General features: G+C 40.3%; 1 protein-coding gene across 2 annotated transcripts; it reads left to right on the forward strand.

The window, feature by feature from the left end:
• Positions 1–5,954: 5,954 nt before the first annotated feature.
• On the forward strand, positions 5,955–12,410 carry FST (follistatin). 2 transcript variants are annotated; one of them, XM_050947079.1, is made up of 7 exons: positions 5,955–6,016; positions 6,310–6,430; positions 8,121–8,312; positions 8,728–8,946; positions 9,304–9,528; positions 10,557–10,787; positions 11,355–12,410. In XM_050947079.1, exons 2-7 carry the CDS (start codon positions 6,349–6,351, stop codon positions 11,435–11,437), a joined length of 1,032 nt encoding a protein of 343 aa, XP_050803036.1. In that variant the 5' UTR covers positions 5,955–6,016; positions 6,310–6,348; the 3' UTR covers positions 11,438–12,410. The 2 variants fall into 2 exon arrangements, with proteins under 2 accessions (XP_050803036.1, XP_050803035.1); XM_050947078.1 differs by lacking the exon at positions 5,955–6,016 and having other exon boundaries at positions 6,066–6,430.
• The last annotated feature ends 954 nt before the right edge of the window (positions 12,411–13,364 follow it).

Raw genomic sequence — 13,364 nt, forward strand, 5'->3', positions numbered from 1 at the left:
CCTGGCCAATATCCATTTCAGTTCCTTTTTATTTTCTGAACCTTTATAGATGAGCAATACCTTCTTCATTTCCCTTCACCCACTCTGGCCTGGTCCACATTACACAGTTAAATCGATTTAAACAGCGTTAAATCGATTTAACGCTGTACCCGTCCACACTACAAGGCACTTAAAATCGATTTCTGTACTCCTCCCCAATGAGAGGAGTAACCCTAAAATCGATATTACTATATCGATTTAGGGTTAGTGTGGACGGAAATCGAAGTTATTGGTCTCATTCTTTTACTGTAGCTACCCAGAGTGCACCGCTCCGGAAATCGATGGTAGCCTAGGACCATGGACGCACACCACCGAATTAATGTGCCCTAGTGTGGACGCATAAACTTGATTTTATAATATCGGTTTTATAAAACCGGTTTTAGTAATTTCGATTTTATGCTGTAGTGTAGACGTAGCCTATGTTGTCTTAACACTTTTCTGGCAATGCTTTTTGTTTATTTATTTGTTTCCACTTCTCATTTTCTCTGTAATTTTGACCTAGGTGTAACAACCCCTGAAACTTTTGTAGCTGATTTCTTAATCTGTGGTGTTCTTCATCTAGCTCTTCTCTGAAATCTGATCTCTTTGTAACTGAAATTTAAAAATAACTCTGCAGAGCTTTCCATGGGCTTGTTTGCCATATTGACTGATATGAGAAAAGAAAGTTTGTAATACATGGTTATGGGGTTCAAACCTAATTTTTCTCTTATAGCCTGCAGGGTTGCAGAGCATAGGGACACAAGGTTCTGTTATTACTCTCTGAGTTACCAGTAAACCCCAGGAAGGGGGCTGAGTTTGACCTTACACAACATGTGTAGATTTTATTTGACTAGAATGGGAATGCCACCTGCTCACATGCCCTTTTAACTGTCTGCACAAAGCATTCTGCTAACCACACACACAGTCACCACAGTTGTTAAAGTTCTACACACCACCAGAGACTTTCTATATTTAAGGTCACAGGCAGTCTTCATAGCCACACCACCTCCTTATTCTTCCCTTGGCTCCTGATGCGCCACATACACAACAGGAGCCATCTGGGCTAATAAAGGCCCTGTGGTGTCATCCAGATATGCTGAGCCTATGTAGTAGAGTTTACTGCTAACATTACTTACTGCACACCTAAGAAAAGATGTGTCGTGCATACTGAATTCCTTTCTTCCTCTGAAGTGTTCCAAACCAACTAGATGCACTTTCCAAGTAGGGTAGTTCCAGTGGCCTTTGTCAAGGATGGCAAATAGTTGCCAAATAGTTCTTGATTATGAATCTTGTACACTTGATTGGCAACTTTTTCCAAACCAGCCAAGCTATGATGTTTTTTTGTTTCTTCTCTTCCCTTCTCTCCCCGACTCCTTGTTTTTCTTAGAAAACAAAAACAAAACAAACAACAAAAATAATCACCAAACACAAAACATAATTTAGAAATTAAATATAAATAACTTTTTAAATGAGCATTGTGGTTGCACAATTAAACACTGAGATGTGAGGAAATGCCAAAGTTAAAACTGAACCTGCAACTTTAACTGTGCTTTCTTGTATGTACATATTATGGTACAATCTTTACTTATGTGATCACATACTATTTAAATAATACACTATACTGTACATTTTTGTGCAACCCTAATTATACATATATGGTAATTTGTAGTACTGTGTGTACTAACTATTCTACATACTTCAGACAGAGTCCATGAAAGAAATTTCTGTAGAATGTTCACAGTAAACAGAACTTTTAAAACATATTACAGGTGAAATTTAACAATACAGTCCACAATAAATACATACAATACAATACAGTGGTAATGTAGGGATTGAGAATAAAGTCACAACATTAACTCTTGTAATGACTACACCACAATCAGTGGAGCTTCATTAATATATCTTATGTAAATACATTTCTATTTGTTAATATAATCATATGTTTAATATCTTAACATTCACATACATTTTTTCTCTCAGCTTTTGGAAAAATAAGTTTTCAATGTACTTGACCTTGTATAGGTAGAAATATAATTATAAATTTCATATCAGTAGTACTCAAGTATAAATTTTGTACACAAATTCTCTCTCATTAAAGAAACAAATGAATTCTGCCTCAAAGTACATCCAGTACTTGGAGAAAGTAATAATTGAACTTAGTTAAGACAGTATGAGACTAAGCATTATTACGAGTCTATTTTAACCTGAAAAGGCCTGGCTAAACAAGAAATTATAAAAATGCATCCTTTCAATATAACTCTTTTTGTGTATTTCTCTGAGAAGCAGCTTATGAAATTCTATAGCAAATGAAGACTGTGCAGAAGTGAATCTCTCTACAGTGAGAAAAATAAATTCCTATCTAGTGTATAGTATAATAGTGCTTAGAAAATTATTCACATACATATTTTTGAGAGAAGAGAACTTACTGCGGAAAAGGGTAAATTTTCAGAAAGGCACCCTCCCTTTTGCAAACGCAATTTTCAAAGAAGCCAGCCAGGGGTGGAAAGCTGACTGGCTTTGTCTCCTTTCAGGAAGAGAAGGCACCCAGCTGAGCACAGCTACCTACTGATTTTGTGGCAGACCAAAGTCAACTAGTCTAGAAATCTCCATTTGGGAAATGGAGTGTACTTGAGTCCTCTTCCTCCCCTCCCTTGAATTCTAGGTGGAGATGTGGTAGAAAATACCCCCACGGGCCCACTATCAAATCCAGACCCCTCCCAAAGACTACTTTTTCTGAATGAAGCCCCAGACTCTCATCCACGCCCCTAAAAACTCTCATCCAAAACATCTGCTTCTGCTAGGAGAGAGAAAGGGCCTAGAGGTAGGCCCTTTCTCACTAGAAGATGAAGACTGCTACTTTGTGAGGAAAGTGGGCCTTGGGATAAAGCAAGAGAAAATCTCAAGATATTAATAAAAATGAGTACTGACTGGCAGCAACAACAGATGACAAAAATAGGTTGAACAAAGTGAATCTCAAGAACTATTTCGTCCCTCAGGCAGTATTTTACTGCTACTGCCCTCAGAGTCAGGCCAGTCAATATTTACATAATATTTGTGATATATAGATAGATTTTGTTACAGCCACATATGTCCTACATATATCAGAGATGGGCCCACGTTGCAAGAGTGTTTTTGAATCTAGGGCTAATCTGAACTTTGCTGAAGTTTGAGATGTTTGTATCTAGCATTTTAACTTAAATATATTTTAGTTTTATTTGGAGACTGAGGCCAGCTGCAAAGTTTAGAACCAAATCCAAAAACATATATTAAAATGAATAAACTTCTTGGAAGAAGATAGTTTTTAAAACTGACAGTGTGAGAGAAGCAGTCTTTTTGAGTCCTGACAATTCAGTTATAGAGTGGCCCTACTGTGCCTTTTCTGTAATTTATATTTACTTGCTGGCACAGCAAAAAAAGGGGGGAAAGTGGTGAATAGAGGCTAACAGATACATGAAAAAAGCCTTTTGATTAAACAATGCATCCCCAACATTTAGCTATACACAGACCCAATTTTTAACATTTAAAAAAGACAATACAATAAAAGAAACAGCAGCTGTTTCTATGTGATGTCAGAAAACAGGTGGGCTACAAGTCTCCATACCAGCGCAATCATATTGATCTCCTGATGATGCACATATGAGGCACATATGCAATCATTATTGACCCATCATGCGACTCATTTCCAGGAACATGGCCAGATAATGCCCCAATATAATAACAAACACCGTTCAAAATCAGTATAAACATTTTATCTGACAGATCAATAAAAATCCAAGGTGAAGCTGAAAAAAAACCCAGCATGTGTCTGTATCACAAAACAAATAGTGAGCTCCCTATTCACAAGGGCAACAGAGGCAGCAGCAATTTGTGTTTCCCACACTGCCCTGCCAATGACCCGAACCCTGACCTGGAGGGGCCACCCTCACGCTGGTGAGAGGCAATTCAGTCTTGGGTCTGCTCCTGGTGCCAAACTGCTTAATTATGTGTGCCGAGGTGATTTTATGATGTGGACCACTGTGTTCACTGGAACTAAGCTGAGACCCCCCAAAATTCATTTCATGGATCCGAGGCGCACTAGTGAAAGGTTAGCAGTACTCATCTCACCGCTACAGACATAGACCTGAGAGAGAGAGATACTCCTTGTGTCTTGATGAATGGTAGGAATGGGGAATAGATGGCCCCCGGTGAAACGTTCCAGACCTACGAAAGTTTCACATTTCTTGAAAGTTTTATATTATTTCCTAACCACATAGAGATGGCATAAGCTTAAAGTTGTACCCGGATTTTATGCTGCTGTTTAACAACTCTGATTCCGGGGTGGAGGGCTTGTCTGAAGTTTTCCCCATATTTTTGTTCCCCGTGTCTTACTGAGGGAAGCTAAAAGAAACCACGCTTTTCAAAGTATGTTACAACACAAGAATCAAAGCCATCTCCCTTCAACAGGAAATCGAGCTTTTGAAATCAGCCGTTTATCGGGGGCTCCTGACTAAAGGGTGTTATGCTATTAATTGTTAATGTCGTCTACCATTAGAGGGCACTCAACAACCCTGCCATTAATGCTGGTTCAGAGAGAGAGAGAAAGAGGGAGAGTGGCACAGATTTGGGGAAAGATTAAAAAGGGATGTGGAGTCCCAGCAAGCGTCTGAAGCGATCAAAATGCCCCAGAGCTGCTCAAGGTGATGATCATAATAATAATAACACACGTTGTAGCGAGATCAGTTATTTACCAGTCTGCTTCTTAATGTGTGACTGCAGGTGGTGCAATAGGACATTGTGATTCATGCTCACTTTCAAAGCAGGACCAGGGCCCGGTCTGAGGCACCCAAACAACTGTCTTCTAATATTAGCACGGCTGTATTTCTGGATCTATTATAGTCTGTCCAGACAGATCCCATTGTAATGGGATCTTTTATTAAAAGATTAGCACTATCTCCTGCAGTTGGTGGAAAAAAATCTGTTATCACTGAGTTATTCGCAGTTGTAGGCAGGGGGGGAGGGGGAAAGTCTGCAGAATAAAAGGGGGGGTGTTAAGGGGACTGGGAAAGTGGTGGGGAGGAATCGGTAGAATTTACGCATGAATCCCAGTGACCTGGCAATGTCCAAGAATTTTTGTCTGCATACTTTGCTGTCTGTTGTGCTTTGGTGGCTCGGAGCAGCGAAAGAATCGAAATTAAAAAGGCAGCTTTTGAATAAACAATACCATTTTCCGTTAAGTAATCATTTTGTATAAAAGGAAATATCGCCTACTCAGTTTCATTCAGCGGTGCCAAAAAATGTTATAAATGAAAGACCGCCAACTTTCTAAGGGGAAGAATAATGCCAGACTGTGCTTAATAAACTAGTGCTCTAGAAGTTCATTATCGATGTTGCAACCTTTTTTATTCTGAAGGGAGACCGCCTACGTCGCCCCCATTCCGGTCTATACTCCAGGCGCTCCCACTGAAAAGCTTGTCACTTGGGTAAAACCCTAGGTATTAAACTTTTGTTTGTTTTTGACCGGTCCCAGAGAGAGAGATGTGTGTGCGCCAGACACTTAACTACTGCTTGAAGTGTTAGGGGTGGATTTATTATTAATCTCAACCATAAAGTGGGAATGTCACCGACACACACACAGCAACAAAAATCATATCTCCCGAGAGACTTCATCACCTTTTGCTGCGCCCCAGAACTTCTAACAAGAAGCGAAAACATTTCCGCACTCTGATCAGGTTGTGGTTTTGTTTTCAAGTTCCTTTGGCCATGATGTGGGGGGCTAGGGGAAAGGATCACGCCTCTCCTTCCCCAGACAAGTGACATGGCTCTTGCTTTAGTCCTATAAATTGTATTAAAGCCCCTAGTTCGTCTGCGTGCGCGCGTGCGCGCCTCCTGCTATGAATGACACGAGTGGATAGTTCTTTTCTCTCTCTCTAAGCTCCAGTTACCATTCTGTTCTTGCACTCCTTCCTGTTACTACGCAAAGAACTCCGGCGATTGCCTTTCGCAGATTTGATCTGAGACTGTGAGTGTGTGTGTGTGTGTGTGTGAGAGAGAGAGAGAGAGAGAGTATATACACCTAAAACAGATAATTGGAAAGGGTTTCCAGAAGGTGGAAAATGTCACCTGATTCACAGTGAACTTTTTAAATCTCCCCACCCCCGAACACACACACACATTAGGAGACCGCCCACCGCAGACAGCTAAGACCCCCTTATAGATTTAAAGAGAGACTGCATTGAGAGGCTGACGTTCATTCAATAGAGCGATCATAAGCAGACTGACTAGTGCTCTCTCTCTCTCCCTTTGCTCCACTAGATATTGTTTCTGTCTCTTTCACTCACTGCTATACCGAGGATGTTAACTCAGAGAATTCACCCGGGCATGCTTTTATTCCTGATGTTTCTGTGCCACTTCATGGAAGATCACACAGGACAGGGTAAGATGAGATTGTTTCTTTGTGGATGTGTTTTATTTTCTATCTTTTTCTCAGTGTTTAGCTTTCTCCTGTTGAACGCCTCTCTACAAGGGACCGCAAGTTAACTATGGGAATGGGACCGCTTTGCAAAAATGTACGGAGCTGACATTTAGAGCTATTATTGATCAGCCCCTCAAACTGCTGTGCATGGTACAGAGAAGCGGCGATGATGACGATGATTGTTATTTATTATCATTATTATGCAGCATGAATGAACAGCAGCCCCGCATAGGAACTTGCTTAGCCCCGCTGTCTAAATAGGTGCTCAAAGTTTTTGTTGCAATATTGCTTAGATTTTCCTCTCGACTACTTGGCTGCAAGGATGGTGGGTGACTTCCACGATCACAAATGACTTTTTCAGACACTAATATTAGCGATTTTCCGTCTATCCTTTCAATATGTGGACCTCTCCTTCCCCCGCGCACATACTCATTTGTGAGTGAATTTCGTTAGGCTGTGAATTCTGCTGCAACTGGAGAATGTGTTTAAATACATGTCTCAGGCGAGCAAAACAAACAGAAAATATAATAGCTGTCTTTTCCACGAGTGATTACTGGGTGTTTTTTTTCTTGATGCCGCTCCGACAACAACCTGGATGAGTTAGATTGATGGGTTTCACTGAATATTTTTTCGCTGAGCTTGATGTATAGGTTAACGTTGTGAAGGCAACTGTAAGGCGCTCAAAACTGACTTCTATCGTTCTTTTGATCCATGAAAACTGGTTTTCAAAAGGGTGTTGTTTATTCAATTATTGTCATGGGTGGGGAAGCTACCCTCCCCCTCCACCGTCTCCCCATATATATCGATCTGAGGGGCCGATCCTGCACTTCTCACTCCGGGAAAATTCCCACTGGAGTAAGGAGACCGGATCGAGCCCCTGCTGGATTAGAATCAATTGCTATTGAGTTGCTGGAGAAGTACACTGGTTATTCACGAGAGGCTCATCCCAACCAAAACTCTCCAACTAAAAAGGGGGAGTTGCTTGGACTAATGTTCTTGGCTTGAATCCATCAACAGCAGAGATAATAGTAAAACAAATCTCTATCCGATTTAAATACGGTGTACTTCCCTATGAAACTGTGTCGGAAGAGACGATACCTATAACTTTTGGTTTATAAACTCCCTAGTGGCCTCCTATTTCTGTGCCCCGGCATTTTGTTTACTTTGGTCACCCTTCTTTGGATCGCAGCTAACTTGCTTCAGCAAAGAAAAGACATTTTTTTAAGGGAAGCAGCAAAATTTCGAGATTTCGAAAGACTTCGCTAACAGGCAAATGTTACCAATTCTTGCAGATTATAAAATGGCCTGGATTGAAACTCTGGGCAGCTGTAAAACAAATGTTGTAAAGAATTTTTGAAGAAGGAAAAAAAAGTATTTGCAAGCGTGTTTTTCTTTTACTCCTGGTTTTTAATGCCCATCCTTGTCAAACCTCTGTCACGTGCATGCAAGTCCCTATAGTCTACATATGGAATAAATACCTCCGAAAACTTATTTAAACTGCGCTGTCTACTGCTCCAGAGTAGCTGCAGGTTATGAAACGGGACAAATAAAAGTAAACAGTCTAGTAAAAGTCAATGCAAGCCGCACGTGTTGTGTCTGGGTCATTGGTAACTGACATTGATATGGCTGGGTCTCTCTCTCGCTCTTGCAGCTGGGAATTGTTGGCTCCGGCAGGCAAAGAACGGCCGCTGCCAGGTCCTATATAAAACAGATCTGAGCAAGGAGGAGTGCTGCAAAACGGGCCGGCTAACCACTTCATGGACCGAAGAAGATGTCAACGACAACACGCTTTTTAAGTGGATGATTTTTAACGGTGGTGCCCCAAACTGTATTCCATGCAAAGGTGTGTTTGAAAAGTGCTCAGAAAGCGTGTGTGCAGGGGATGGCGGTGGCCGGGATGGAGTCAGCAGGGGCAGCGATGTGTCCCTATGCCTCTCTCCAATTAGGATTTTAAAGCTCATCCCATAGAGTAAATGCCCTGATTTGGACACTGTATTAGTGAGAAGGAGAAGGGATCTAGCCTCTGCGTGGTGGAATAGATCTGTGTGTGCAAACCAGCAGTTTGACCCTCCTTTTTGGTGGCTCTCTTTCAGGACCCCACATTTTGTTTTCTGGAAGAGGGGGGAACCGTGTTCCCTCCCTTTGTGCCTTGGGGGTTGCGAGTTTTTTTGTAAACACTATTAATCTGAAGTCTGATGAGCAGACAAGGTATTAAAATGTTGCCTCTTTCTTTCCACTCCCTCCCCTCCCCCCTTTAGAAACGTGTGAGAACGTGGACTGTGGACCTGGGAAGAAATGTAAAATGAACAAGAAGAACAAACCTCGGTGTGTTTGTGCTCCGGATTGCTCTAATGTCACTTGGAAGGGTCCTGTGTGTGGCTTAGATGGGAAAACCTACAGGAACGAGTGTGCTCTCCTCAAAGCCAGATGTAAAGAGCAACCCGAACTTGAAGTCCAATATCAGGGCAAATGCAAAAGTAGGTTTACAAATCTAACCAAGTCTCCCGAATACCACAGGGTGTGTCTGAATGTAGGGAGGAGGAGCTGACGTACTTCCCCACCATAACAAGACGATGTTTCAAATGCTGAGGGACAAACACTAAACCACGTTCCACCGACAAGACCATAGCTGAATTGAGAATCCCCCCGAGTCATGAGACACTGTGCTCTCACCAGCTTCCTTGAGATGTGAAGGTTTTCCCCAGTGTCCTTTTTAAGAGGAAAGTTGCTGAAGACTTTGATTGTGTCTTTTGTTTGATTGTTTCACATATTCACTCCTGGTATGAGGCACTGGCTCTCCTGCTAATCATTGTATGTTTCCGTCTTTATTTCAGAGACCTGCAGGGATGTTTTATGTCCAGGTAGTTCCACGTGTGTGGTTGATCAAACTAATAATGCCTACTGTGTGACATGTAATCGGATTTGCCCGGAACCTACTTCCCCTGAACAGTATCTCTGTGGGAATGATGGAATAACGTATGCTAGTGCTTGCCACCTGAGAAAGGCTACCTGCCTACTAGGCCGATCCATTGGATTAGCCTACGAGGGAAAATGTATCAGTAGGTATCATTCTTTGGGGGTGCTTATCGGGGGAGGGGAATAGTTTTTCATAACTAATTGTTTCACAGTCTTGTAGAGGGGTTTCTGGATGCAGATTATTTCCTAGAACTGAATGTGTTGACCAGTCCTGCAGTTTTCACTCAAGCAGAAGGGGAAATTTTGCTTGAGTGACACCTGAAAGATTTTGGTCCCCAAGAGGGGACAAAGGGTTCAATCCTTGATATCAGTGTGAGTTTTGACACTGTTTTCAATGGGAGCTGGAGTCAGTCCCTAAAATGTATTATGATATGTCAACAGAGTAACATAATCTCAACAGTCATCTGAACTGGGTTCTTGGAAACATTTGTCTTCAAGAGGTCTTGGCAAATGTTATTTAATGTCAATCAGATACATCTGATAATTTTTCCCTCTTAAAAAGTTTTTGGAGTGATTGGGAAGTGCTGTTGTGGTTTAAGATAAAAAAATAACCTCAAAACAACCTGGTATTTTATATGAATTGTTATTCTTAACAATGTTTGTCACCGCAATATGTTTGTTTTTATCATACATATTTCAGTTAATTTCATGTCTGAAAAATTATCTTTACAAGTTAAATATCTCAAATCTAGTTCCATTGTGATAGCATGTGGTGAATTAACACTTTAATGACATAAATAACTATTTTATATGGTTTCACTTGAAAAATAATCAATTTAGAAATGTTTAATTAATTGGCCAATTATAGACCTCCCATTTAAGACACCGAGGAGAGGGGATTCCCACTGATTTCAATCAGAAAAGGTCAGGACCTGGTGTCATATACAATATGCAAATTTAATTCCGCCTTCCTGAGGCCAAATTCTATTGCTTTGCTCCTCCCATACCCCCCTCCCCACACACAGAGACCCACTGATTTCCAAAAGCACTATGTGCTTGAGTAAAGTGAGCAGGATTTTACCCATAAACTTTATATTCATTTTCCTATGAGTTCTTGATATATGAGAAGAGAGATTCTGCTTTACTCATGTCTGGTATCTTGTATTTTTAGAAGCCAAATCCTGTGAAGATATCCAGTGCGGTGCTGGGAAGAAATGTTTGTGGGATTTCAAGGTTGGCAGAGGTCGGTGTGCCCTCTGTGATGAGCTGTGCCCTGAAAGCAAGTCAGATGAAGCAGTCTGTGCCAGTGATAACACTACTTACCCAAGCGAGTGTGCCATGAAAGAAGCAGCCTGCTCCATGGGTGTGCTTTTAGAAGTAAAGCATGCTGGATCTTGCAACTGTAAGTGAGATTTTAAACCTTGCAGACATTTAAGGCTTCTGAAGGCAATCCCTAGGTAATGAAGACTTATGCCTTTAAAGTCCTGTTATCAGCAAGGGGTTGCCCTAAGAGCATCATGCTAGCTATTTTTCCTAATTTGTTTGCTTTAGTGTGCTTTGCTGTTTGCTTTATTAACACTTGGATATAACCTAACTCCATCCAAAAAACCAAGCTTACCGTTAGCACATGGGCTGCTGTCTTAGAGCAGTTGCTTCTACTAACTCTGAATGAAGGACACAAAGCAGTTAAACCTAGAACACAAGAGCGCTTTTTATCTGATTTCAGGAATCTGCCAATAAAACCTGAGCCATTGATTCTTCAGAACTTTCTGCAGTTATGACTTCATAGCTTATGTATAAAAAACCATATTACATAACAGCAGATGCCAAAGAGCATCTCACTACAAGTCACGTAAAATGCAACGCTGTCTTGTGGCTGTTCAGAGGGCTTTGAAAACATGCACTGAGCTGCTTCTGCGCTGTTGTTGTCCTTATTTAAACAACAGCTCCCCTGTATTCCCCCATCTAGCCATTAATGAAGACCCCGAGGAAGAAGAGGAAGAGGAAGACCCGGACTACAACTTTCCTATATCTTCCATTCTAGAGTGGTAAAACCTCCATCACTATTGGAACAGCCATTGGGCAAGAAATCAATGTCCATACTGTAAATAAGTGTATGCTTATTTATTTTGGGGAGAAAGAAAAGTATACATATAGTTGAGTCTTGTAGACATTTATTTATACTGTGTCATGTTTTATAATTTATACATAAAATGTCTGGTTGACTGTACACCTTTTTTGAAGAAATTTATTCGTTACGGGAAGAGCAGTGTTATTTATTGTGAGGTCTCTTGCTTGTAAAGTAAAGCTTTTTTTTTTTTTTGTAAACTATAAAAGTCCATTCCTTAGAGCTTACCCATATGACTCTCATCTCTTCTTTTCACTGATGTTAACTCCTCTCCACTTTCACAAACTTGCATGTCAGTTTCTGTTATGTTTATTTATTGGATTTTCTTCTTACCCGTTCTGTACATAAATGATCCCTCGGGTTTTTGTTTACAAGGAATCCTGACTGACCAAAAGGCGCTGTAACTGATTTAAATATACTTTCTGGGTAGTGAGACAATCTTTAAGGACACCTCTTCCACTTCACTTTTCTCTGCTTCTAATCACTCCATGTACTGACATGCTCTCAATGTGCTGAGCATTTATACTGTAGTATAAGAATTCTGGACCCAAAGAAATCAAATTATGAAGGTTGTTAATAATTACATGGCGAACAATAATGAGAACAAAGTTCTTATTCTTTTTTATTTTTTGTAACATACATAAATGCTTTATCAGGTGGTTCCTTTAAGATGGTCCTGCAATACCACTCTTTAAAGTTCTTTTAAACTGTCACTAAAAGGTATATCAAAGCTTTATCAGTTCAAGTTTCTTGCTTTTCATAATACTTTTTTTCTGATGCAATTTTATATTTTCAAACATGGTGAGTTAAATATAAATTCATTTAAATATATAGTTTTGTACTTTTCTACCATGTAAATGTGCAATGTATATAAAAGTTATAATGTGTATTTGTAAATAAAGGATGAGTGAACACAATAGAAAAAATGGAATTTTCCCTGTGTGCAGTCCTCAGTTACTGGTTGTAAAGGGTTTGGGGAGATTTGTCCCTGTGATTCAGAATGGTAGTGATGGTATTAGGGGAAAAAGAATTGTGAATGGCATTGGGATGAAGTAGAGTTGTTCAAGGATACAGCTCTCAACTGAAACTCAGCATCCACAACACTATAATTCCAGCTTGCTAAATACATTTCCTTGAACAGTGTCACCAGTGCACTGACAGCAAATAATTGTAAGTCCATATACGCTTCTGAATGAGAATAGATATTACCTTTTTTTCCTTCTCTCTATGGTAATGAGATAGGTTTGTCATTAATTGAACCTCTTTCATTTGCATCTTTCTGGGATGATTTGAATATCTATTTACGTTCCTGCTACGTTTCAGATCCATGCCACATTATTAGGGCACTGTGTTGAAGCTCCATCACTAGTCAGGGTGACAAACACAAACACTCAAAGGTGTTCCAGTTGACCAAACAAAAGTTAAAGAGAAGAACCAGAACAATAATCAGAGAACATGAAAAAAATGCAACTGGCATAATATCTCTGGAAGGTGATTTGCTTTCAGAAGTAAAGTTCACTGGGGGATTTCTTTTAATGAGCTAATGCTGTATCTTATGCTCCTGGTGGATGTCCATAAAATGTCTATATTTAGAACACTGTAAACTTTATCCAGTGAACTGAGCAGGAAAAAACAATGGTAATTTCCACTAGTATTGCATGGACCAGAATCCATTTTTCAGGTAACTTCACTGGGCTATATTGTGCTCTCAACCAAGGCCCCATTCTAAGCACAAACTTAACTGCCTTGCTGAACAGGAATATATTTTAGCATGTGTTTACGCAATTTTCTGAATCGGGGACTAAGAGAATAATTTGGCTCAATGGTTTTAAGTCTTCACTGTCCAAATAC

This window comes from Gopherus flavomarginatus, chromosome 3 (assembly GCF_025201925.1).
Source record: "Gopherus flavomarginatus isolate rGopFla2 chromosome 3, rGopFla2.mat.asm, whole genome shotgun sequence".
NCBI lineage: Eukaryota > Metazoa > Chordata > Testudines > Testudinidae > Gopherus > Gopherus flavomarginatus.